The sequence below is a fragment of the Diplotaxodon limnothrissa genome, linkage group LG3, assembly GCF_057381915.1.
Source record: "Diplotaxodon limnothrissa isolate DT_005_m linkage group LG3, D_limnothrissa_male_GT1.1, whole genome shotgun sequence".
Taxonomy (NCBI): Eukaryota; Metazoa; Chordata; class Actinopteri; order Cichliformes; family Cichlidae; genus Diplotaxodon; species Diplotaxodon limnothrissa.
Genome location: NC_140598.1, coordinates 43,069,046 through 43,096,498, shown reverse-complemented (window position 1 = coordinate 43,096,498; position 27,453 = coordinate 43,069,046). Strand labels below are relative to the sequence as shown.

The following is a 27,453-nucleotide window of genomic DNA, read 5'->3' as shown; positions in this document are numbered from 1 at the left end:
ATGGCTCTCCAACAACTTGTGTGCTGGTTCAATGTGATTATCATACTTTTTTGCAAAGGTGAGAAACAAACACAATTTTTCTTCAGTTATTTTTTTCTCATTAGCTAGTTTAATTAAGATTAATTAGAGCTATAAATGTAAACTATTTGAAACATTTTTCTGTCAATACTGTGATAAATATCTAAGATCGTATTTATAAAAGTACATTTAAACAGTTTAAAATCTGAAATCATCGGAAATGTTCACAGTGTGAAGACGTCTGGGAATATTAATGTTTTTGAATCTGTTTGGGGTAAATATGCAGTTTATCATTAATAAAATAATAAAACACTAAGTTTTTGTACAAAGTATTGGTATCGGATCAGTATTGTCGATACCACGCTGCTAATATGATACAACAGTGAACCTGGAGGTGGTACAAATACTTTTGAGCTTACAATTCAAAATAATAAATAATAACTTTTTCTCTTTATAAATGATGTTGTCTGTTTGACACCAAAGCATATTTAGATTAGGTTTAGGAAACATTTGGTTTATGATGCTTTACTATATTAACCCTTTACACTGATACACTATTGGGGTGTGACAGTACCAAGGACAAAGCACACATCATCTGTGAATTGCTTTGAGAAGAGAGCTCTGTTTGATTACCTGAGTGTGTAAATCTCGCTGTAAATCTGTGACAATAACACTTTTTTATTAACAAATCTATAATATAAAACATAAAATAATTGTTCAGCTGAGGTTATCAGAATATGATTAACATAATTATTACTACAATACTGAACAGAGTGAACTAAAACAACCATAAATGATTGTAGCGTAGGTGGAGCACATAAACTCGACGCAGCAGTTGTCAGAGCACAGGCGCTTTATTGTGTGACAAATAATACTGTGGTTTCGACCCTAGGCTACGGACAAAGGCACTCTGTCTCGCTGCCACACCTTCCCAGCTAGCTGTCACTGTCAGAAAGCAGACACAGTCAATTTATGTACCTGTTCTCCCCGCCTCCGTGCCGCCCCATGAGCTCGCTGTGACGCTTTCTCCCCCGCAGCAGGCCAAACACCACACCCTCGCCACAATGATATATTATTTTTTATGGAATAATTATTGACAAAGATCAGCATTTTTTGTCAAAAATGTTTTGATTTAAGAATTCACTGCAAAGTTTCATATGTTTGCTTTCTCACAAGCACAAGATATCTTCTCTAAACTGGTTTTGTCTTTTTCCACTTTTAGGTTGCCACTCACAGTTGGCTGGTGAGCAAATGAAGGCATTTTGTCAAAAATCCTTCAAGTTTCATGTTTGTTTGTTTTTTTAACATGTTTGATAACAAGACAAAAACACCATCATCAGTTACATTTTATAATATAGCCTCTGACTAAAAACTCTCTTAACTTTACCATGCATTTTTCATATAATTATGTGGCGCTATGGTGTAATTTTAATTTCCTGAAAATACTTAGCAGAACTTAGTTGTAAGGATTTGATTTTATTAGGAAAAAACAAAGTATACAAAGTATTTTTTTGACACTGGTGTCATCTTTTTAGGTTACAAAACTGCTCAATATGGAAAAACCTGCATGTTAATGTGTTTTTGTGTCATATGCATCTGTATTTTCTTTAAGTGACATATATTAAAGAATAGTTTTTCATTAAAAGGTCTGATCAGATTAACTGGATAGTACAGGAAAGTACTGTCTTTGGTAATCTGACTAGGTTTACTAGGTCACTTGAAACCGATGATTTAATGGTTTTAAATAATTTCCAATTTCAACAAGATTTATATAAATGCTTCTACTATTTAAATGCAATATGCAAATACTATTGCATTTCTTCTTGAATAACATTTAGAATATAATTCATCATTATAATAAACATTTGCATCAAAATCAATGTTTTTTTTCAAAATTAAATAATTTATGTTTGATTGGAGCAGCTGCAGCTGCCCAGCCAAGAAAACTCATGCCAGAGGAGGTTTGGACCTCAGTAGTTATTGAGGTCGTTAGAAAGATCCATCCTTTCATAAATTGTTTGAAAAAGGTGACTGCATGGCTAGATACTGTTTTTACACCTGTGAAAATGGAGCTGAAAAAAATTTAAATTAAAAAATTAAGAGGTGTGGCCCTTCACTTCCCTACTACTTCTGGCCTTGTATGTCTGAATAGAAGCAAAAACATGTTAGATAAATGTTGTGCTTGTTCATAAACAATATATGTAAACATTGTTTCTCATTATTGTGAAAGAGTTTTGTGATGATTTTCTCCTTGTCTCCTCTACAGAGCCAGTGGAGTTTTATATAGACTTGAACTTGCTCTTCCCAATATCCAGTCTGCCCCCAAATTTTATTGATCTGTTTAGAGGCTATGTGGAAAATCTGACTTTCCCCCAAAACATCACTGGGTCTTTAATAATAGAAGACTTGAACTTCACCACATGTAAGAATTTTGTGCTCAGTTACATTTAAATGTGTTCATACTCTGGTGCATGATTTATGAGCTGTGTTTGGTCATTCTAAATGTCTTTATCAGGGTGCTATCCAAACTCCACTGGAGGACTGCAGTGTCAATGTGAGGACCAGTTTGCCTGGTCATGTGACAAGTGTGGCCTTTACGGTGCATGCAGTAATGTCACCTCCCAAACCTGTGAATGCATCAAAGGGCTTCCTCCTGGTGGAGAGTTCTGTGAACCAATCGCAAGTAAGCTTCTGTCACGGCGAGTTTCTAACTCCTTGCTCTGCAGCACACGCACCGCAAACGTGCAAATTAACCAACCAAAAATAATTATTATTCTTTGGTTTGTTTGTTTTTGTCTTTTCACAGTATGACAAAAGCACTTTAGCTTTAACTTCTCCGTTCCAGTCCTCTCTTAGGTCTTTCTCTCTATTTGTTGCATATTAAGGTTTTTTTCTCTTCATAGGAAACAGAGAAATGGTATATTTACCGTAGCAAGATACCCTATGATCCAAACTGCACAGACAAATTTTGTATTTGCTTACATTTGTTGAGCTTACTTTTAAATCTCATGACACCTGAAAAAAGTTACTCTATTGATTCTCACTTTCCTTGAGCAGTACTGCTAAATGCATAGTGTTGACTCCAACTTTATTAATTTCCACCATGACCACATAGCCATGATGAGAAGGGCAAAAGGGTTGTTTTGAGGGTGTACACAGGACTGTGGGATGGCATTACTTTCTTATTAGGCAAGTATCTCCAAGCTGTCCACTAAAAGCAAAACCAGACTGCAGACAACAAAGAGTTAAATAATAGTGCAATTAATTGATCTTGCACAAAATTTATTTAATAAACTCCGTGCCCAAGCTTCATTACTGATTGTTCCCATCCAATTATAATTATAGGTCTGAGGTTATTTCAACACATTAAGACATGAGTGTCTTAATGTCTTAATGTCTGAATGGCTGAATGGCTGAATGGCTGAATGGCTGAATGGCTGGCTGGCTGAATGGCTGAATGGCTGAATGGCTGGCTGGCTGGCTGGCAGATGAGAGTAGATAAGGGAGATTGCTACACAGACAGATGAAAACACAGGGCTTAAATACACAGAGGGAGCAATCAGGGAATGGGAAACAGGAGGGAAACACAGCTGCGGCAAATCAGGGCTAACGAGACAAGGGAAGCAGACATGGACCTTCAAAGTAAAACAGGAAACATAACACAGAGACGCACGGGGATCACAGACAGAAAACCAGAACACTAAAACTCTAACAAAACCCACACAAAGAATCTAAACTAAGAATAATCCTATAACCCATAAGGAAAAGCTAGAATATAATGAAATGAATAAAATCAAAGAACCAAAACCACAAAACACTGGATTGATGACCCAGGCACCCTAACAAAGAGTTGAACCTGAGGAGCCTGGCAGGTTGAGTCCTGCCATCCACAGCTGTTAATGGAAGCTCCAACCTAGATCCATACATGTGTTTATATAACTGTGTCAGTTTTAGTTGCCTGGAAAGGAGTTACACCAATACAGATCTACATATTAAATGATGTTGTTTACATTAAATCATCATAAGCACTGAAATCTTCCAGCTGTTGTAAAACATAAATGCTTTCACCAAAAACATTAATAAATGCGTCTGACCAGCACAACATAGAATTATGGTTACTTAGAATCATTTATTAAACATGTGCTTCAGCGTGAACCTTTTGTTGTTAGAAATGAGGGTGTGTTCTTTTTTCTTTTGTCTGTCTTTCATTTGTTTTTTTCTTCTTTGCCATTAATCATTTTTATCATTCACTAGAAAATGAACATTTTAAAGCCATAATTTTCCTCCATAGATGTTTCTTCATGTCCAACAACAACTCCTGGTATGAGAACATTCTTCTTGCTTCTTTGTTCGTTCTTTAAAGTATTTTTTTTCCAGTAAATTTCATTACAAAGATGTGTAGTCATTTCACTTACAAACTGTACTTAAATTGGTTTCAATTACTTCTATAGTTGTAAGTATTCTTCCCTTATGACTTGGATGTAAATTAAAATACTATTTCAGTATCTAAGGCAGATAACCTAAGTATGAAGAATGCTTACATGATGTACATATTGTGAATGCCTGCTTCTGAAACCTTAATAAAAATATGAATTAAAAAAAAAAACTGTACTTAAACAATCTTTCAACAATTCAATTTGTGTTAATAATTTATATAGCTTCAAATATAAATTTAAGCTACCTTTACTGACCAAAGCTTATACGGGGATAACATATAACCAAAGCAATTGAAGTGTTTGCTTCATCTCTTTAAAGCAAATACTTGATATTAAAGACATAATATGTAATTTTGCAAGGATGATGTAAATTACATATTATGGTTGCATTTGAAAAATATAATTTGAATAGAAATGTATGCTGAAATCTAAACTGTTGCTTTGTTCCCTGTTTCCATAGTCACAACACCATCAACACCATCACCTACACCAACATACAGTAAGACGTTGGAAATGTATAGTGAAGAATGAAGGTCTTTGTGTGAGCTCCAGATTACGACTTGCATTATTAAGTCCAAAAAAAAAAAATCAATCACTTTTGTTTCAACAATACAGCTCTTTAAATGATCTAGAAGCACATGTGACTTGTGACTCAATTAGCTGTATTTCAACTTTCAGTTTAAGTGGTAGTAAATAAGGTTTGACAGTGCCAGATTAGAACAGTGTGGAAGTGGGGAGCAGATGCATCATCAAAATTGTGTCTATGTAATAAACAGGGGCCATAAAAGTGACAGCTTTTGTCAGCATTTTCTTGTAACTATCATCTCCTATCATTGTGTTATGTATATGTGATGGATTTCCCCCTTTTTCTCCTTCACAGCACCAATAGACTTTGATGTAGTCCTTGAATTACACATCCCAGCATCCAGTGTGGCCCCAAATTTCAGTGATGTACTCAGACACATTGTGAGAAATGTCTCCCTAACCCCAATCATCACTGAGTCTTTAACACTGAAAAACCTGACCTTCACCACATGTAAGGACTTGATCTTAATTTACATTTTGTAATCAGTCATATGTAATAGTGCTCATGTGATCCTGTATGCCTTGTGAATTGTGTTTTGTGTTGTCTTAAAAAGGGTGCTATCCAAACTCCACTGGAGGACTGCAGTGTCAATGTGAGGACCAGTTTGCCTGGTCATGTGACAAGTGTGGCCGATACGGTGCATGCAGTAATGTCACCTCCCAAACCTGTGAATGCATCAAAGGGCTTCCTCCTGGTGGAGAGTTCTGTGAACCAATCGCAAGTAAGCTTCTGTCACGGGCCAGTTTCTAACTCCTTGCTCTGCAGCACACGCACCGCAAACGTGCAAATTAACCAACCAAAAATAATTATTATACTTTGGTTTGTTTGTTTTTCTCTTTTTACAGTATGACAAAAGCACTTTAGCTTTAACTTCTCCGTTCCAGTCCTCTCTTAGGTCTTTCTCTCTATTTGTTGCATATTAAGGTTTTTTTCTCTTCATAGGAAACAGAGAAATGGTATATTTACCGTAGCAAGATACCCTATGATCCAAACTGCACAGACAAATTTTGTATTTGCTTACATTTGTTGAGCTTACTTTTAAATCTCATGACACCTGAAAAAAGTTACTCTATTGATTCTCACTTTCCTTGAGCAGTACTGCTAAATGCATAGTGTTGACTCCAACTTTATTAATTTCCACCATGACCACATAGCCATGATGAGAAGAGCAAAAGGGTTGTTTTGAGGGTGTACACAGGACTGTGGGATGGCATTACTTTCTTATTAGGCAAGTATCTCCAAGCTGTCCACTAAAAGCAAAACCAGACTGCAGACAACAAAGAGTTAAATAATAGTGCAATTAATTGATCTTGCACAAAATTTATTTAATAAACTCCGTGCCCAAGCTTCATTACTGATTGTTCCCATCCAATTATAATTATAGGTCTGAGGTTATTTCAACACATTAAGACATGAGTGTCTTAACGGCAGGCAGGCAGGCAGGCAGGCAGGCAGGCAGGCAGGCAGGCAGGCAGGCAGGCAGGCAGGCAGGCAGGCAGGCAGGCAGATGAGAGTAGATAAGGGAGATTGCTACACAGACAGATGAAAACACAGGGCTTAAATACACAGAGGGAGCAATCAGGGAATGGGAAACAGGAGGGAAACACAGCTGCGGCAAATCAGGGCTAACGAGACAAGGGAAGCAGACATGGACCTTCAAAGTAAAACAGGAAACATAACACAGAGACGCACGGGGATCACAGACAGAAAACCAGAACACTAAAACTCTAACAAAACCCACACAAAGAATCTAAACTAAGAATAATCCTATAACCCATAAGGAAAAAGCTAGAATATAATGAAATAAATAAAATCAAAGAACCAAAACCACAAAACACTGGATTGATGACCCAGGCACCCTAACAAAGAGTTGAACCTGAGGAGCCTGGCAGGTTGAGTCCTGCCATCCACAGCTGTTAATGGAAGCTCCAACCTAGATCCATACATGTGTTTATATAACTGTGTCAGTTTTAGTTGCCTGGAAAGGAGTTACACCAATACAGATCTACATATTAAATGATGTTGTTTACATTAAATCATCATAAGCACTGAAATCTTTCAGCTGTTGTAAAACATAAGTTCTTTCACCAAAAACATTAATAAATGCGTCTGACCAGCACAACATAGAATTATGGTTACTTAGAATCATTTATTAAACATGTGCTTCAGCGTGAACCTTTTGTTGTTAGAAATGAGGGTGTGTTCTTTTTTCTTTTGTCTGTCTTTCATTTGTTTTTTTCTTCTTTGCCATTAATCATTTTTATCATTCACTAGAAAATGAACATTTTAAAGCCATAATTTTCCTCCATAGATGTTTCTTCATGTCCAACAACAACTCCTGGTATGAGAACATTCTTCTTGCTTCTTTGTTCGTTCTTTAAAGTATTTTTTTTCCAGTAAATTTCATTACAAAGATGTGCAGTCATTTCACTTACAAACTGTACTTAAATTGGTTTCAATTACTTCTATAGTTGTAAGTATTCTTCCCTTATGACTTGGATGTAAATTAAAATACTATTTCAGTATCTAAGGCAGATAACCTAAGTATGAAGAATGCTTACATGATGTACATATTGTGAATGCCTGCTTCTGAAACCTTAATAAAAATATGAATTAAAAAAAAAAACTGTACTTAAACAATCTTTCAACAATTCAATTTGTGTTAATAATTTATATAGCTTCAAATATAAATTTAAGCTACCTTTACTGACCAAAGCTTATACGGGGATAACATATAACCACAGCACTTGAAGTGTTTGCTTCATCTCTTTAAAGCAAACACCTGATATTCAAAACATAATATATAAGTTGCAACAGACATTATATGTAATGTTGCACAGATGATGTACATTAGATTTTGTGGCTGCATTGGAAAATATGATTTTGAAAGATAAAAAAGTATGCTAAAATCTAAATTGCTGCTGTTTCCATAGTTATAACACCATCAACCCCACCCTTTACTACAGCAACAACTGGTATGGCTTTTGAAATGTAACGTGAAGAATAAATGTTCTTGTGTGAGCTCCAGATTATCAGTTGCACTGTAAAATCTAAAACATGAATGACTTTTGTTGTACCAACACAGCTATTTATTTGGCTGCATTAGAAAAGTATGCTGAAATCTGAACTACTGCTTTTTTCTGTTTTCACAGTCACAACAACAGAAACAACAATTCCTACTTCACCATATGGTATGACGTACGAAATGAAAAGTATAAATGTCTTTGAGCTCTTGATCATCACTTGCACTTTAAAATGTAAAAAACTGCATCACCGTCGTTGTAACTACACCGCTATTTAACCGTCTGGTTTTGTGCACCCCATCCCCTTACTTTAGTGTCCCCGGTCATAATTGACCAGTCAGTGTTAACAGCTCTTGAATTAACATAAACATTTTTCACCACCAAATTCAGTTCAGTGGGTCGTCAGTGGGTCTTTCATTTGGTCATTCAGTGGGCCATTCAGGGGCTCACAGGCCAAAAATCTGTGCAAAAATGTGGATTCATTGTCATTTGTATTTGTCTGTTTTAAGGGAAACCACATTCCTGAAATATTTGATTAACACTTCAACTTGAAGTTTTCTTAGTTCTTTCCAAGTCTTGTAATTCTAACAGAGTCCCATCCTTCAACTCTCTAAATATGAATGTTCTGTTGTTTTCACAAACAACTCGATGTTCTTGTAGAGTTGAACTTTTTCAGCTACCTGCTGTGGTCAAAGGAGCTGATCTTTAAGCATTCGAATCAGGTTCTAACTGTGACACTGTCATGATCTCTGTGTAGTGACTGAACAAATTAGATTGTAGATATAAGCAGAAATAAGCTTATTGTTGTAGTGTGTCTGAAGTGTCTCTTCCTTAGCAAAATAGTGAGGATTTTGGTCATCTGGGAGGCACTCTCAAATGACCTGTAGAGCTGCTGCACCAAGTTCTGAAATCGACTGCAGCAGGACTATATTATTATTAGTTGTAGTAGTAGTAGTAGTGTTAATTAGTGCTGCAACGGATCAAAAATGTCACAGTTCGGATTGGATCACGGTTTTAAGTCACGGATTGGATCAATTTTCGCATCAGTAAAAAAAAAAATTAAAAAAATTAACATTTACTTATTGAAGTCTTTTTTGCCTGTTCAAAACATTCAACTCAAGACTCATTCCATGCAATTGTTTAAAAAAAAGCAATTATGGTTCAATATAGGACAGTATAAGGCTTTGTATCTACCACTCAATTCAATTCAATTTTATTTATAAATCGCCAAATCACAACAACAGTCGCCTCAAGGCGCTTTATATTGTAAGGTAGACCCTACAATAATACACACTGCTCATTATATTGCACTCCGCTGTGATATAATGAGCAGTCACGGTCACGTAGCTTTACGTTGCTACACCCATTTGTAGTAGTTGGGGCAATAGAAGATGCCTGGGACAGTTCAGCCACAACTTAAATCTCTTCCTGCTCATACATGCTTGAAACGATCTTGCCACTAAAGTGGACGCAAACAGGATATCATAGCGTGGCTCAAGCATGTTCATCATAGTTTAAACCCCTTGTTTTGCACGATGGAATACGGCCTCCCGTCTGCAGCTAAACACCCCAATAGCTTTTGTAATAGCTTTAGCCTGGTCGAATGGGCGGCAAAATACTGCTTAAATACCGCAAACTCCTCTGCTCCTCCACTTGGACCGCTAGCGCTGGCCATAACTATCATTTGGCAGACCCACCACGCCCACCATACACATACTTTTTTTCTTCTTTTTCGAATCTTCGGATCACGTGCGTGCCGAACCGTGGAGTGGGATCGGTTCGGATTACGGATCAACCGTGATCTGTTGCACCACTAGTATTAATGTTAAGCAATTATCTTCAAGCTGTTCACTGAAAGCAATTCCAGGGTGCAGCAGACAGAAAAAAGATCATAGTTTTACCAGCCAACTTTGGAGTTATTCTTACAAAATATTTATTGATATCTTCAAGAAAACTTTTTCACATTTTCATTTTATGTTTGACTTGGGTCATCAATATATACGTCATCCCAATTTTGATTTATTTATATGTCTTCAATGCCGTAATTCTTTCTTGTGTTCTTAGCCTTACTATTTTTAAGGTGGTTCACTCACACTAAATGAACACTTAACATCTGAATCATGTATAATCCAAAAAATAGGGAGATGATAACTTCAATAAGTCAAAAGAAATCCACTTGTTATTGAAAAGTGAGCATTCGGAAAATCAATTTTGTCAATAAGGATAGTACTGTCTTTGGTAATCTGACTAGGTTTACTAGGTCACTTGAAACCGATGAGTTAATGTTTTTAAATAATTTCCAATTTCAACAAGATTTATATAAATGCTTCTAGTATTTAAATGCAATATGCAAATACTATTACATTTCTTCTTGAATAACATTTAGAATATAATTCATCATTATAATAAACATTTGCATCAAAGTCAATGTTGTTTACAAAATTTAATAATTTATGTTCGATTGGAGCAGCTGCAGCTGCCCAGCCAAGAAAACTCATGTCTTTAAGCTGATGCCAGAGGAGGTTTGGACCTCAGTAGTTATTGAGTTAGTGAGCTCTTTAGAATGATCCATCCTTTCATAAATGTTTGAAAAAGGTGACTGCATGGCTAGATACTGTTTTTACACCTGTGAAAATGGAGCTGAAAAAAATCTAAATTAAAAAATTAAGAGGTGTGGCCCTTCACTTCCCTACTACTTCTGGCCTTGTATGTCTCAATAGAAGCAAAAACATGTTAGATAAATGTTGTGCTTGTTCATAAACAATATATGTAAACATTGTTTCTCATTATTGTGAAAGAGTTTTGTGATGATTTTCTCCTTGTCTCCTCTACAGAGCCAGTGGAGTTTTATATAGACTTGAACTTGCTCTTCCCAATATCCAGTCTGCCCCCAAATTTTATTGATCTGTTTAGAGGCTATGTGGAAAATCTGACTTTCCCCCAAACAATCACTGGGTCTTTAATCGTAGAAGACTTGAACTTCACCACATGTAAGAATTTTGTACTCAGTCACATTTAAATGTGTTCATACTCTGGTGCATGATTTATGAGCTGTGTTTGGTCATTCTAAATGTCTTTATCAGGGTGCTATCCAAACTCCACTGGAGGACTGCAGTGTCAATGTGAGGACCAGTTTGCCTGGTCATGTGAGAAGTGTGGCCGATACGGTGCATGCAGTAATGTCACCTCCCAAACCTGTGAATGCATCAAAGGGCTTCCTCCTGGTGGAGAGTTCTGTGAACCAATTTCAAGTAAGGATTTAGCAAATAATCTTTACGTGACCAGAGTGTGGTTATATACTCACAGAATGTATTCAAATATGTCTTGAATAAATTAATTTGTTTTGGACTTTGGCGTTAATTTCCTACTTTTTCCATGGATTTTAATTTATTCTTCACAGCTTTTAATCCATGTCCAACTATTACAACTACACCGTCAATACCAACAATTACAAACACAACAACAAACACAACATCGACGACAACACCAACAACAAGCACAACATCGACGACAACACCAACAACAAACACAACATCGACGACAACACCAACAACAAACACAACATCAACGACAACACCAACAACAAACACAACATCTACGACAACATCAACAACAAGCACAATATCAGCAACAACACCAACAACAAACACAACATCGACGACAACACCAACAACAAGCACAACATCGACGACAACACCAACAACAAGCACAATATCAGCAACAGCACCAACAACAAACACAACATCAACGACAACATCAACAACAAGCACAATATCAGCGACAACAACAACATCAACAACATCGACGACAACAACAACATCAACAACATCAACGACAACAAAGAGATTTAACATAACTATGGATGTTGAATTCAAGGAAGAATACAATCTTGAAACCAATGACTTTCACAAAACTGTTAGAGAGACTGTAAGTCTTTATTTGCTGTTTTTCTGTGTCATTTAGTTTTCTTGTGTTCTCAATCTACTAACTGTATGGGATATTAATTCTTGTGTTTTGTCATTGTCTCAAACAGATCAGACGTGAAGGAACAAACCAAGGAATAGAAACAAAATTAATTAATTTCCGGTAACTCACAATGTCTTTTTTTATTAACTTAACTATTCCTAACAAGGTTTTTTTTTTCTTCCTCTTCTACTCCTTTTATAGTATGGTTATTGAAACATTCCACCTGTTTTTGCAAAGTCCTTTCACAAAACTGATATTTTAGTGTTAACTAGTTATGGGGGGATATTATCATCCTAACCCAATGAGATTAGTTAACAACCTCCAAGAACAACTGGTGTGTTGAAGGCACTGAATTCGAAAGCAGGTGATCTGAAAGAAAGGATTATGCCTAAGTTGAAAACGTACACCCTCTGTGGCTGAATTTTAGGACTACATGAAGGGAAAGTCTACTACATCATTACGTATAATCCCTAGTGTGACAATCACTAAAACTTACCAGCTGATCTATAGTGGTCCTTGAGTGACCTTTTGAGATACTTGGCTACAATACACAGAACACTCCATAGAGAGGAAGAGACTAAGATCAAAGCAGACTAGAGAGAAGTCATCTAGCTATTGAAATTACAGAAAGGTGTGATGAAGAAAGAAGTACACAAAAGAGGAAAGAAGTACAACAAGCTTTATATACCTGGGCCCTTAGAAACTGTCATGGTGCATTTTTTTTTATTCCAAAAGCACCCTGAGATAACTTTCTCCAGTGTGGGTAAAGTAGCCCTATGCATCCTGGAGAGCACCTGAAGTTACACAGAGGACTCCCACCTGAAGCGGGCGAGCCTTGGGTGCAGGCAGAGCAACAGGTGGGTGCTTTTGTCAGCTCCGGGGACCTCCGAGAGCCAGCTGGGTCCCGCGGACAATGCGCTTGTAGTTGGCAGCATGCCACGACTTCCAGAGGAGCTCTTCCTCCAGCTGAGTGAAAGCTGCCTCCCGTCTGCTGAGTCCATTATATGGTCAGGTCATTTTGTCACAATCTGACTGAGGCAGACTGCATGTATTGTGAAGAAGGACTCAAAAGCAGACCAAAACAGAATGTGGAATAACAAAAAAACGAGCCGTTTATTAAGGCTCAAAATAAACTAAAACTCAAAACGCTGGGTCAAAAGATCCTACTGACACTACTCTTCAGTTGTTAAGATTTAAGATGAGATGTATTCTCTGCGAAAGTGTCCCCATTCATTTTAAAATAATTTTTCTATTGAATTTTTCTGAAGTTAGGCACTTCATTTGAAGGCCACAATTTTCACATTTTATTTTCTGTTATTTTTAAATGGAGCCTTACTTTTAATGAGAATGCTGTGGAGGGTGAATGCAACATGGGTCCCAGCGGTAATCAGAGCACTCGGGGCAGCGATTCCTAAACTGAGCAAAAGGGTACAGCTGATCCCCGCAACGACATCTGAGGTCTACATCTAGAAGTGGGCAGTCCTTGGAACATCAAAGATCCTGCAAAGGACCCTCAAGCCTGCAGGCATCTGGCAGAGGACCTGAGCTTGAAGGGTCAAGACTGCCCACAGGGCGAGTCGGAAACTGATCATGTTGAACATTTCATAACCTACAAAAAGTCTTTAAATGAAGTCCTCAGGGTGTTCTTTTGTCACGTCGGCTATGACAGACGTGTGGAGTGGAGAGAGCGTGGACCCAAATGCAGACACTGACAACAAACTTAAACTGAAAACATGCCTTTAACTGGGGCAGAGCCAATAAAAACTACAGGAATGCAATGACTAAACTAACATGACCTAAACAGAGAGGAAACTAGAAACAAGTAAAACGAAACTAAACAACTGAAACTCAAACTATGGACCATGGGACCCTTAGACCTGCAGAGAGTGACACACAGACAACCCACCAGCAAACAGGAGAAGATAAAGGGCGTAAATACACAGAGGGATAATGAGGGAATTAGACACAGGAGGAGAGCACAGCTGGGAGTAATCACACATAACGAGACAGGGAGGAAGCAAAACTGAAAACACTAGCATAGGACATGAGACCGTCAAAGTAAGAGGAAACACGAGAGAGGCACAGAAATACGGATTTGACAGTGAAACAAGGAGAAGCACAGACATGAAAACATAACTTGACTAGATGTGACACAAGGAAGACAGGAGTGGCACAGAGACAGAAACCTAAACATTACAAACTATAAATAACATAAGCAGGAAACAAGAGCGACAATCAAAACCACGAAAAACAACAAAACCAAGAACTAAATAAAAAAACAGAAAACATTGGGTCCCAGACCCAGTACCGTGACATCTTTGGCCCACTGTTGGCCATTGTGGCCCATGAATATCGACCTGTTGATGCAAAATATCTGGCTTCACTAACAAATGGACTGAATGCTTGGTTTGCTTTGGCAGCAAGATGAAGAGTGCTGGCCAAAGGCTGCGCTTTGTCACTGATTCTGTTTATTACCTTCAGCCATGAAGTGTACAATATATTTTATTTAATAAACTAGGAGGAAAGAATAAAAAGATATTAAAGCAGTAAACGTAGGTTACTTTTATGTGATGAAATTTCTTAATCTATCCTGCCTCATCACAACGAAGACATTACTGTATCTGTTAAATTGTAAATTAATGTGACTGAGGGAAAACGCAACATGCAGTAAAACTGTCTCTACTACTCATTCTAAAAACATATAATCTGGAAATAGTCTGACATTTAGCCTTTACCCAGTAGAGAAAAAATGAATTGTTAATTATTTGCAATTTACTGTAATTTCTTTTTTTTGTTGACATTACTAAAGGCATTTGATGTTTTTGTTATTTGAGATGAAACTTGTTTGGCCTGTGTGAGTGAACACATAGCATGTGAGAACTTAAGAGTTGGCAACTCTTTTGTGGTTACATTCTTTTAAAGGAATTCTGTTCTCTGTTGCAGGAGTGGAAGTACCATTGCCCAATATCAAGTCAGTGCTCCCTCTTCTAATACAACAGACATTCGGGCACTAAATTTAAACATATCCAACAACCTGGCAAAATTATACCCTGTAATATTTGAGGGTAAGGTAGTTTTTTACATTTATGCTTTCAAATGTTGTGAATATCTGTTGGTCCAGATAGTTGTTTAATAATTGTGTGACATTTTTGTCCTTAAAGCCTCGGGTCCCCTGAATTTTTCGTCAAATGATGGATTTTATGAGCAACCAGTGACTGTAACATGTGGCCCTCCACCAGGGGATTTTGGCACTGTCTCAGCAGCAGAGTGGAGACGTAATACGGTGCTCATATCTGAAGATGGAGGACACAGAATTTCATTTAAGGATGGAAAATCAACCTTAAATGTGTCCAGGTTTATTAGCGCTGACGATGGTAAGAAATGGGTTGCTGCATTCAATAGGAATACATTTTAATAGAATTTGTTTAATTAAAATTTAAATTAAAGTTCTGCATCACAGTTTTCTCTTAGTACTCAGGCCAGAGCAACAGCAAAATTCTGATTGGCTGGGTAAAATTCATCTTACAGTGCAACACAATCATTGTCAGTGCATCAGTCAGTCTGACCTGCTTATAAAAGACAAATTGCAGCGAAAGCTTCACCCAAAGTTTCAAATTATGTGCATTCAGCTGAAAACATGAAAAAGCCTTTCAGTTTATAAATTATAAGATAAGGAACTCACTCAGTGAAATGTCTAAAACATTTGACCACCCCATTTTACACAATGTCAAAGGAACTAGTGGCTTTGGTAAAAATGACTTAGGTGACAAAACGTCTCTTTAAACAAAACTTAAAAGGTTTTGGGTTAGTTATTGTGTTCACCATTGTCTTTCTGAATGTATGAGCTATTTTGGAAAATGCAAAATTTTCAGAGCTAAAACGTTTTAAAATATTTGGAGAATTGTGGCTAAGAAATATTGTGGCAATCAGGAGGCAAAGAAATATTGTAACTGGAGGTGAGTAACTAATTTGACAGCAAACTTACAAACTGTCCTTTATTTAACGGATGAATATTTGGGAGACGTTATTGTTTTAGGCTAGTTTTGTTGAAATGTTTCAATGCATGAGGGAGGAAAACCACGAGCATTAAAAAATGTTGTTATTGTTATTGCAAATATTTTATGCCTCTTTTGTTGGTTTAATTTGAACAATTCACTTTTAACTACAGGAGTTTATGAATGTAGGCTCATGCGCACAGACGACAAAGCATTTTTTCGTCAGAAATCTGCAACATCATTCAGTCTGAAAGCAAAACCCACAATCACAGTCTCACCAATCAGCCAGTATGTGAAATGTCCTGGAGGAAGTGTGAATCTGAAGTGCAATGTGAGTGGTGGGTATCAGGTCGAGTTTCCGGACTTTCCTATGGCAGGTAAGCCTGACACAAAAACACAAAACTCAACAAAAGGCAAATCTGTTACTGAGAAACATTTTATATCACAGCATTTTTCACAAAAGCATATTTAATGCAATTAATATTATTTTGTAACTTTTCGGTCTTGCTATTGTTCTACTCTCTAGGATATTTTTAACTTACCTTTATTGTTGTTGTTTAGGCACTAATACTTCGATTACCTATAATTATACTACACCTCAAGGTTGTCAAGAAGGGGAAAAGACAGTCATCTGTCAGTTAAAAAACCGATCTTCATATGCAAATACAATAACACTACAGTTATCCTCACAGAGTGAGTATTACTTAATACATTCAGATATTCACAAGTATGAATGTGATTATGCATTAATAACTGCAAACTGAAAAATACATGCTAAAACTGCTGAGGTATTTTTTCTCTCTCTTTATAGAAACTGTCTGTATAAATGACAAATTTGGCCAAGGATATATAGGTTACAAAGCTGCAGTGCCCTGTTCACAACCAAACAAGGTGGGAGAAATAACTGCAGTGTGTAAGAAAAATGGGAATTTTGACGATGTTGAAGAGAACTGCATCCTGTTGCCAGTTCAGGAGCTGCTTGACCAGTCCCAGGTAACCTAGCTCTCTGGTTGTTTCCAACAACAGATAATGAATCATTGATTCAATTAAGGCAACACAATGCAAGTCAAATCAAATTACTTTTATTGTCACATCACAATATACTGGTACACTGGTACAGCACATGCGAGTGAAATTCTTGTGTGCAAGCTTCAAGCAACAGTCTTGTGCAAAATGCAAGAAACAAGAGAATTACAAGAATAGGAACTATAATAATGTATGCACATCATTAAGTGTGTGTGTGTGTGTGCGTGTGTGTGTGTGTGTGTGTGTGTGTGTGTGTGTGTGTGTGTGTGTGTACATATGTATAAAATATACAGAGGTCAGATGTAGTAATGGTCTGAGCCAAACCCTAATTTGGCAACTGTGATGGAGTTGGTGGGAGGTATTGTCCTGTATTGAACTTATCTTAGATAACATCCTACTCCCCATACTCCCCAACACCACCTAAAATGGGTACAGCATGCAACATCACAGAGGAAAGCACTGCCCACAACAGATTCATAGAGTATTATCCAACAGATGTTAAAAGACCTCATCTGCCTCAGAAAATAGAGAAAACTCTGGCCCTTCCTGTTAAGTGCAGTTGTGTTTTTAACCCGCTCCACTTTATTGTCAGTGTTCTCTCTGAGGTATTTATGTTGTGGTGGTTTCATGGTCCTCCTAAAGTCCACAGTCAATTCTTTGATCTTTCTCACTTTGTGGAAGAGACTGGCTACAGTAGAAACTCAGCCACGAAATAGAAAAATCATATGGTCACTGGACACAGGTCATTAATCTTTGGCAGAGTAAATCACTACCTTCAAACTTTATAAGGCCTCCAGATTAGTTAAAGAACAGTTCATAAGGAGCTTCATGGAAGCAAGCTGTAAATATAACTTCTACCACCAATCTCTAGGTCTTGTCTTAGCTTTTTATTCTAATTATTAACAAATAATTATGTCCATCCATCTTCTTCCACTTATATGGGGCTGGATCGCGGGGGCAGCAACCCCCAGAGAAGTTCACCCTGCCCGCGATAGGGTTACTGGGGTCCTGCCCCGGAGCCAGGCCTAGGGAGGGTGCCCAAGGGCAAATGTCTGGTGGCTGAGTCTTAGTCCACAGGGCCTGGCCAGACACAGCCTGCAAAAGGGACATGGGCCCATCCTCCTGTAGGCCCACAGTCCTGTAGGAGGTGCCATTGGGGGTCAGCTGCAATGGGTGTCGCACGTCAAATGGGAGCAGAGGCCCTGGCAGACTGATTCCCGGGTACCAAGACTAGCAAATAATTATGTGTAATAATAATTATATATCAGTATATTGGCTGTATGTAATGAATGAATATCTGTACTGTTGATGCACAGTGGTCCTGTGTGTGTGGTCCAGTGTTCTCCTTAAAAAGGGAATGAGAAAAATGCATCAGAAGCCTCACATGTGATTTTAAAGCAAGTGCATCACTTATGCTTAAACCTGCAGGAAAACTAGAAGAAAGTAAAATAAGTAGAATATATAAAATTATTAAGTGGAGTTAACATGCCTCTGTTCAAATCTCACAGTTCTTGACTGCCGCTACATTGCCAGTATTTTTGGAACAGCTCAAGAACGTCACTGTCAATTTTACTGAAGAAGTGATTACATCTCCTGCCAACGTTAAAGCTATTGTGAGAATACTCAGCAATGTCGCCAACAAATCTTCATCCCTCAATATCTCAATTAGCAGAGATTCAATGGAGGTATGTTGATTAGATTGCAGACGTTTTCACATTCTGAACAGTTAATGTTTTTAATCTAAAATCATTCTTTTCTCTTTACTATAGAATGTCTTGATAACAGCAGGGTTTCTCACCATCAATGGAACAAAGAAAACATGGAACATTCTCAATAACAATGACAACAAAAGGATCTCAAACAACACTGCTGTTAACAGTGTTAGCTCATCATTTTTGGACTCCCTTGAAATAATAACATCTCGTCTTGTCAATGCAACTTTTGAGATTATGACAGGCTTTATTCAGTTAAACAAAACTACATTCACAGACACTTTCAATGCTGAATTTAATTCTTCAGTGACAATACAAATACCAGAGTCTAATGGAGATAACAAAACAATCACTATGATAGTATTTAACTCGTTAGATAACGTACTACCTGCAAGAGATGAGGCCAATTCATCGCTCAAGTCCATAAATGGCAGGGTTGTACTTGTTCAGTCCAGTGGCCAAATCAATAATATCTCTTTCACATATGACATTTTAAATGATACACTGGAAAACCCTGAATGTGTCTTCTGGAACTTCAGCCTCTTTGATGGTCTGGGAGGATGGGACGGCAAGGGCTGCGAGTTAGTGTTAAACATAAATGAAACAGAAACTGTCACCTGCAACTGCAACCACCTGACCTCATTCTCCATCCTCATGTCACCGAACAGTCTGAAGAAACCCTATTTGGACATTATAACCTACATTGGAGTTGGCATTTCAATGGGATCCTTGGTCATATGTCTCATCATTGAAGGCCTCATTTGGAGAAAAATAAGAAAGAATGAAACCTCTTACTTGCGTCATGTTGCCATTGTTAACATCGCTGTTTCCCTCCTGATTGCAAACATTTGGTTTATCATTGGAGCGGCCATTTCAGATGCAGAAGTTAAAAACCCCCCAGCATGCACTGCAGCTACCTTTTTTATCCATTTTTTCTACCTAGCCCTGTTCTTCTGGATGCTGGCCTCAGCTATGCTGCTGCTCTACCGTACAACTAATGTTTTTGGTGGGGGTTTGTCTAAAGCATCTATGCTGGCCATTGGATTTTTTCTAGGCTACGGAGCTCCTCTCATCATTGCAACAATAACTATAGCTGCAACTGCACCTGACAACGGATACATTCGAGAAGATACCATATGCTGGCTCAACTGGGAAAAGTCCAAAGCTCTGCTGGCATTTGTGATTCCTGCACTTTTAATAGTGGTGATAAACATCATTATCCTGGTTGTGGTTTTGTACAAAATCATAAGGAGAAGGGTTGGAACAACTGCTGCACAAGCAGAGGAAAAGCACGTCTTAGTGGTTATTGCCAAAAGCTTGGCTGTGCTCACACCATTTTTTGGCATAACTTGGGGTTTGGGAATTGGAATTCTGGCTGATCCACCAAATGAAGGAATCCATATTGCATTTGCATTCTTCAATTCACTACAGGTACAAATTCATTTTTTCCCCTATCTGTATACCATGATAGTAGCATCTTTAATCACTAAATCCTTGATAACTCATGTTACTCTGTTTTTAAAAAAAGGGCTTCTTTATTTTGGTGTTTGGAACACTGCTGGACGGTAAGGTACGTACAGCTCAATTTTAAGAACAGAAATATAAATTCTAATAATACTGCACTAAAATCCACTTCCACTTTCAGTGCCATGTCAGAATCAGAATCAGAATCAGAATCAGAATGGGTTTATTGCCAGATGTTGAGGTTTACAACATTAGGAATTTGCTGCGGTGCTTCAGTGCAAACAATAAGAATTAAAGTGCTATGTAGAAAGAAAGATATGTGCATGAGATATACATGAGATATATACATGAGAATAAGAATTAAGAGTGCTACGTAGAAAGATATATACATGAGTGCAGGTGGTGATCAGTGCCAGACATGAAATGATGCAGTGACACAGCGTAGGGTCATGTGTTAGTGGCGGGGACAGTCATGTGGTTATTGTTCATGTGTCCAACAGCAGAGGGGAAGAAACTGTTCTTGTGGCGAGAGGTTCTGGTGCGAATGGACCGGAGCCTCCTGCCTGAGGGGAGCAGGTCAAACAGACTGTGTCCAGGGTGAGAAGGGTCAGCTGAGATCCGGGCTGCACGCCGCAGTGTCCTGGAGGTGTACAGGTCCTGCAGAGATGGGAGTCTGCAGCCAATCACCTTCTCAGCAGAGCGCACAACACGCTGCAGTCTCTGTTTGTCCCTGATAGTGGCTCCAGCGTACCACACGGTGATGGAGGAGGTGAGGATGGACTCGATGATTGCAGTGTAGAATTGCATCATCGTCCGTGTTGGCAGGTTGAATTTCTTCAGCTGCCTCAGGAAGTACATCCTCTGCTGGGCTTTCTTGATGACGGAGGTGATGGTGGGCTCCCACTTCAGGTCCTGGGTGATGGTGGTACCCAGGAAGCGGAATGAGTCCACAGAGGTGATGGGGGTGTCAGTCAGGATGATGGGGGGGAGTGGGGCTGTGTGCTTCCTGAAGTCCACAATAATCTCCACTGTCTTCTGGGCATTCAGCACCAGGTTGTTGTGGCTGCACCAGGACACCAGACGTTCAACCTCCCTCCTGTAGGCAGACTCATCCCCGTCAGAGATGAGCCCAATGACGGTGGTGTCATCTGCGAACTTGATTAGCTTGACAGACTGGTGGGTGGAGGTGCAGCAGTTGGTGTACAGGGAGAAGAGCAGAGGAGAAAGAACACAGCCCTGAGGGGAGCCGGTGCTGATGGTCCGGGAGTCCGAGACATTCTTTCCCAGCCTCACGTGCTGCTTCCTGTCCGTCAGGAAGTCAGTGATCCACCGGCAGATGGGATCAGGCACATTCATCTGGGAAAGCTTGCCTCGGAGATGGTCTGGAAGGATGGTGTTGAAGGCAGAGCTGAAGTCCACAAACAGGATCCTGGCGTAGGTTCCTGGGGAGTCCAGATGCTGCAGGATGAAGTGTAGGGCCATGTTGATGGCGTCGTCTACAGACCTGTTGGCTCTATATGCAAACTGCAGGGGGTCCAGGAGGGGGGCCGTGAGGGTCTTGAGATGGGAGAGAACTAGGCGCTCAAATGACTTCATGACCACAGATGTCAGAGCCACGGGTCTGTAGTCATTTAGTCCAGTGATCCTAGGTTTCTTGGGGACAGGGATTATGGTAGAGGACTTGAAGCAGGCAGGCACATGACATGCCTGCAGTGAGGAGTTGAAGATGCCAGAAAATGTCATGGTTTGTCTGTAAGCCCGTTTAAATGGCTACTCAGACTTGAGGATAGAAGTAGACAAGTAGCAGACGGGACCATTTAATAAATAACAGTTATGTGCATATGCTCATATTCCACACAAGAACACACACAAAAAAATATAATGAACATCACCATAGAGCAAAAACAATACAAGATAGTTTGCGTATAGTGTTTGGCTTGGCAATAAGAACAAATTTATCAAATTTCTGTGACTTCTATTTTAGTGTTCTAACATTTGACATTTCATTTATCAGGTGCGGTCAGCAATGGCATCATGGTCACAACCGTCCAGAAGTAGGACAGGGGTAAGAACAAGTTTCCCTGTCATGGGCTTCATGTTCCTTTTTTCTTTCCTTTCTTGTTAATCACAGCTAATTTGCTTCTTGTTAATATTGTTTGATTTGCTTTTTGTTTTGTTTTTTTAGAGCACAAGTGCTGGAAACTCAACATCAAGTGGACTTCGATTTTTAAGGAACTGGAGACGTGGAAGACGTGGAAGAGGTAAAGAACCATCAAGGAAACCATCAACTTAATTTCTCTGTAAAAATGAAGTGAAAGCTGTGTGTTTTTAGGTGTGCTTGTACTTTGATCAGGCAGTCCAACAGGGAAAATAATAATTCGATGCGTTTTGCATCAACACATACAAAATGTCATTTAAAAAAATGTTATTTATACAATTATTTAATCTGCCAACAAAACTACAGATTCCTGGTGTCGTACTGTATCTACTGTTGTATTTTTTTTTTGAATACACAACACAGAATAACTTCACTCTTTTTTTTTTAGATGGCTACCAGACGACATCCAGTGCATCCAGTGATTTCCATTCCACTAGCAACACATAATGTGTGCAGAAAACTGTGGTTATTCAGATAACCAACAAGTCGGCTTCCCCCCCCCCCCCTTTTTGCCATATTTACAATAAGTTAATCTGTGATGGTTTTATTTATATATTAAATAATATTGAATCCTACAAGAATCTGGCTTGATTTTGAAGAAAATTTAATTAAGAAAAACGTATGTGATTGCTACAATATTTTTGAATGGCATAATAAATGTTGGAATTGTAATTATAACTTGTTATTTATCTTTGATTTTGATTTGAATGCATGATTATCACATGTCACAGAGTACATATTTGCAATTAGTAATACATTTTTATTCATCTGTTTTAGAGGAAGAGTTAAGTTTACTTATTCTAAAGAGTGAGTATATCCATGTAAAATAAAATGCTTAAGTTTCCAGAAGGTTCTCAATTATATATATATATATATATATATATACATATATACGTGTGTGTGTGTGTGTACATATATGTGAAATAAAGAATATACAGAGGTTAGCAATTGGATATTGTGCAAAAGAAATGGCATTTATGTACACTATGGAGTGTAGAACCTGTGACTCTGTGTCTGAGGCAAAATTTCCCAGATTTTAATCGAATCGAATCTAGAAATCAGTGACGATACCCAGCCCTAATGGCCTTACAAACCCAATAGTGAGATCTTAAGAGATCCGCAGCCTACGGGTTTTCAATGGGGTGTCTCAGGGTCCCCAGGAAAAAAATGTAAATGTAAAATAATAAGATAAATATTCTTCTGTAGCAATAACAAAGTATAACATAAATTATTCTGTAGCAATTACACAAGAATATCCAGTAATGTCCTGCCTACAATTAAACACATTCACTTTAAATCGGGGGCATCTGCTGTGGCAAATGGGTGCAAGCCTTTGACCACAAACTTAGTCACTGCTCGGTGACATTCGTCTATCCTGGCCTGAAAGGAGACGCTACCGGTAGACTGCAGCGAGAACTGTCAGCATCTGAGCCAGACTCTGTCTGTCTCATCACGGTCACCTAAATGCACAGTAATGGCAGGTTTTGTAATAAGGCAGATCGTGCTAACATAATATGCACTGTTAGTTGATTACCGTATTTCCCGGACTACAAAGCGCACCTGAATATTAGCCGCACAAGCTAAAATCACGGTAAAATCCTGTTTTGTACATACATTAGCCGCACCTGACTAAAGGCCGCAGGTGTTTCAATGTTGACTTATCATATGTAAGAGAATATGCACATAGGGAATGGTCAGGAAAGAGATGGCTGTTTGGAGACACACCCCTTTTATTAATATTTTGAAGAACAAGTTATGGATACATGTTTGCATAACTTTTTAGGTATATAAGATAAGATAAGATAAGATAGAACTTTATTAATCCCTCGGGTGGGTTCCTCTGGGAAATTCGATTTCCAAAAAAGCACAGCACCGACAGAAGTTACAGAGTTATACACACACACATATATATAAATACAGAGACAATATAAATAAAATATACGAAGGGGATAAATAGAATAAATAGGAATAAAAATAAAAATACAAGTGAATTGCACATTTCAAGTATTGAGTCTATTGCACCGTTGACTATTTACAAAAGTATTGCACAAAAGGTATTGCACAGTGAGGTGAAGAGGCACTACAGCTTAGTTGTTCCCTCCTTTGTCCTCCTGTTTCCCCTCCCTCTCCCCTCCAGAGAGGAGTTAAACAGTCTGATGGCGTGTGGGACAAAGGAGTTTTTAAGTCTGTTAGTTCTTGTCTTTGGGAGAAGCAACCTGTCACTGAACAGACTCTTCTGGTTGTTAATGGCCGTGTGCAGAGGATGCCTGGCATTGTCCATAATGTCCATCAGTTTCTTTAATGTCCTTTTCTCTGCCACTGTCACCAGAGTGTCCAGCTTCATGCCGACCACAGAGCTAGCCCTCCTGATCAGTTTCTCCAGCCTGGATGAGTCCTTCTTTGCTGTGCTGCTCCCCCAGCACACCACAGCATAGAAAAGTACTCCAGCAACCACCGACTGGTAAAACATCCTCAGGAGCTTCCTGCAGATGTTAAAAGACCTCAGCCTCCTGAGGAAGTACAGTCGGCTTTGGGCTTTTTTATACAGGTGCTCTGTGTTGCATGACCAGTCCAGTTTATTGTCCACCCACAGCCCGAGGTACTTGTACTTGTTGACCACCTCCACCTCCTCCCCCTCTATCTGAACCGGCAGTGGACCTGCTCTAGACCTCCCGAAGTCCACAACCAGTTCCTTAGTCTTTGAGGTGTTGAGTTGCAGGTGGTTTGTGTGACTCCATGCGACAAAGTTCCTCACCAGACTTCTGTACTCCTCTTCCTGATCATCCCAGATACACCCCATGATGGCTGTGTCGTCTGCAAACTTCTGAATGTGGCATAATTCAGAGTTGTAGCAGAAGTCAGAGGTGTACAGGGTGAAGAGAAGAGGGGACAGCACAGTTCCCTGTGGTGCTCCTGTGCTGCTGACCACTGTGTCAGACGTGATGTCCTTCAGCCTGACGTACTGTGGTCTGTCGGTGAGGTAGTCGGAGATCCAAGCCACCAGGCAGGGGTCCACCTCCATCCTGTTCAGTTTTTCTTGAAGCATACAGGGCCGGATGGTATTAAAGGCACTGGAAAAGTCAAGAAACAGTATCCTGACCGTGCCTTTTCCCCCATCCAGGTGTGAGTGGGCTCTGTGTAGGAGGTACAGGATGGCATCCTCCACTCCGACACCCGCCTTGTATGCAAACTGTAGTGGGTCCTGGGCATGTTGTACCTGTGGTCGGAGGAGGTTGAGGAAGAGCCGCTCTAGAGTCTTCATAAGATGTGACGTCAGTGCCACCGGTCGGAAGTCATTCAGCTCATTGGGCCGGTTCTTTTTGGGGACCGGGACGATGCAGGATGTCTTCCATAGGGCGGGCACTCTCCCCAGTCGCAGACTGAGGTTGAAGACTCGTTGTAGCGGCTCCCCAAGTTCAGCAGCACACGCCTTTAGCATCCTAGGACACACCTTGTCTGGGCCTGCTGCCTTTCTGGGGCGAAGCTTCCTCAGTTGTCTCCTGACCTGATCCACTGTGACACTGGGAGATGTTTGGGAAGAGGGGAGGGGGGGAGATGTCTTGCTGCTGAGAGAGGGATTGGAGGAGGGGGGTGTCATGGTGTCAGGAAGGGGGGGAAGCGAGGGAGGTAGGAGAGTGGGGATTGGACTCTGTAGTGAAGGTGAGGGTGGGGGGGTTGTGGGCTGGTCAAACCTGTTGAAGAAGTTGTTGAGTTCGTTTGCCTTCTCCACAGTCCCCCCCACTGTGCTTTTCTTGGTGTTGTGGCCTGTGATGGTTTTCACACCATTCCAGACCTCCCTCATATTGTTCCTCTCCAACTTCTGCTCCACCTTCCTCCTGTAGGTGTCCTTTGCTTCCCTCAGGCAGCGTTTCACCTCCCGCTGTGCTGCCTTCATCTCCTCCTTCACTTTGCTCCTGAAAGCCTTCTTCTTCATGTTGAGGACAGCTTTGACTTCCTGTGTTACCCACGGTTTGTTATTAGGATAACACCGTACCGTCTTAGCAGGGGCGACCGTGTCCACACAAAAGTTGAGGTAGTCTGTAAGACAGTGTGTCGCCCCCTCTATGTCCTCACCATGTGGGCTCAGGAGCACATCCCAGTCTGTGGTGTCATAACAGTCTCTCAGAGCATCCTCCTTTTCTGGGGTCCATCTCCGGATGGAGCGCGTTGTGACCGGCTGCCTTTGGACGAGGGGTGTGTATTGTGGCTGTAGGTAAACCAGGTTGTGGTCTGACTTCCCTAGTGGCGGGAGGGGGGTGGCTCTGTATGCATCTCTCACATTAGCATACAATATGTACAAGTAGCGGTAATTACAAGTAGGAAACATGTACTGTGCTTCATAAATGAGTAATAAATGTAGTACATAACAATAACCTACAGCACACCAGAAAAATAGATTCAGACTACCTTTTAGGCTCAGGTGCAGTCACACGCTTTAACAAGAAGAAAAGTCAGTCATTCACCACCATCTTCCTGCGCACTAAAACCACCAAAGTCCTCTTCTCCAGTGTCAGAAACGAACAGGCTCAGAGTGGCTTCGTCATCCACTCTCAGCTTCTTTCCTTCGTTGTCACTTACAAAACCAAACAAATCCTCGCTGTCAGTGTCAGAGTCGAACACCCTCTGAAGGGCCGTGGCGGTGTCCTCCTCTCCATCATGCAGCAGTCCAGCCCTTCGAAATCCGTTGGTGATCATGGATGTTTTCACACTTTTCCACGCTGTCAGATTCCACCGGTGGAGTTGAGCATAACTTGCTTTTCGCAAGTTTATCGCCGCTCGTCATCCACGACTCCCGCTGAACGCGTACCGCTACTTTGAAGTTTGTTTTTCGCGCTACTTGTACGGCACTATGTTGCCTGGCGGATGGACACGTGGCCAACATACCACTCTTGAACCCCGATACTGTGTGTCTGATCACATGCCCTTCCACCAGGCAACGTAGTGCCGTACAACAGCGGAACAAACAAAACAAATCGTCTTACGATATGACAAAAATCATGGACAATCCACAGAAAAGCCGCACCTGACTAAAAGCCGCAGGGTTCAAAGCTTGTGGAAAAAGTAGCGGC

The 27,453-nt window shown here is 39.7% G+C and overlaps 1 protein-coding gene across 1 annotated transcript; it reads left to right on the top strand.

Moving 5' to 3' along the window:
• LOC146636009 (uncharacterized) lies at nucleotides 1-22,831 on the top strand. The gene is made up of 25 exons (XM_085350246.1): nucleotides 1-58; nucleotides 1,241-1,261; nucleotides 2,285-2,440; nucleotides 2,534-2,701; nucleotides 4,310-4,339; nucleotides 5,335-5,490; nucleotides 5,594-5,761; nucleotides 7,352-7,381; nucleotides 7,974-8,015; nucleotides 8,193-8,231; nucleotides 10,898-11,053; nucleotides 11,147-11,314; nucleotides 11,464-11,990; nucleotides 12,097-12,149; nucleotides 14,973-15,094; nucleotides 15,191-15,403; nucleotides 16,198-16,401; nucleotides 16,586-16,717; nucleotides 16,836-17,017; nucleotides 18,559-18,735; nucleotides 18,820-20,193; nucleotides 20,291-20,332; nucleotides 22,241-22,291; nucleotides 22,412-22,487; nucleotides 22,773-22,831. Exons 1-25 carry the CDS (start codon nucleotides 1-3, stop codon nucleotides 22,829-22,831), a joined length of 4,404 nt encoding a protein of 1,467 aa, XP_085206372.1.
• Nucleotides 22,832-27,453: the final 4,622 nt, after the last annotated feature.

Coding starts and splice junctions, on each gene's coding strand:
- LOC146636009 (XM_085350246.1), top strand. CDS start 1: ATGGCTCTCCAACAACTTGTGTGCTGGTTCAATGTGATTATCATACTT. Junction 5,491..5,593: donor AAACCTGACCTTCACCACAT/GTAAGGACTTGA, acceptor TGTCTTAAAAAG/GGTGCTATCCAAACTCCACT. Junction 18,736..18,819: donor TTAGCAGAGATTCAATGGAG/GTATGTTGATTA, acceptor TCTTTACTATAG/AATGTCTTGATAACAGCAGG.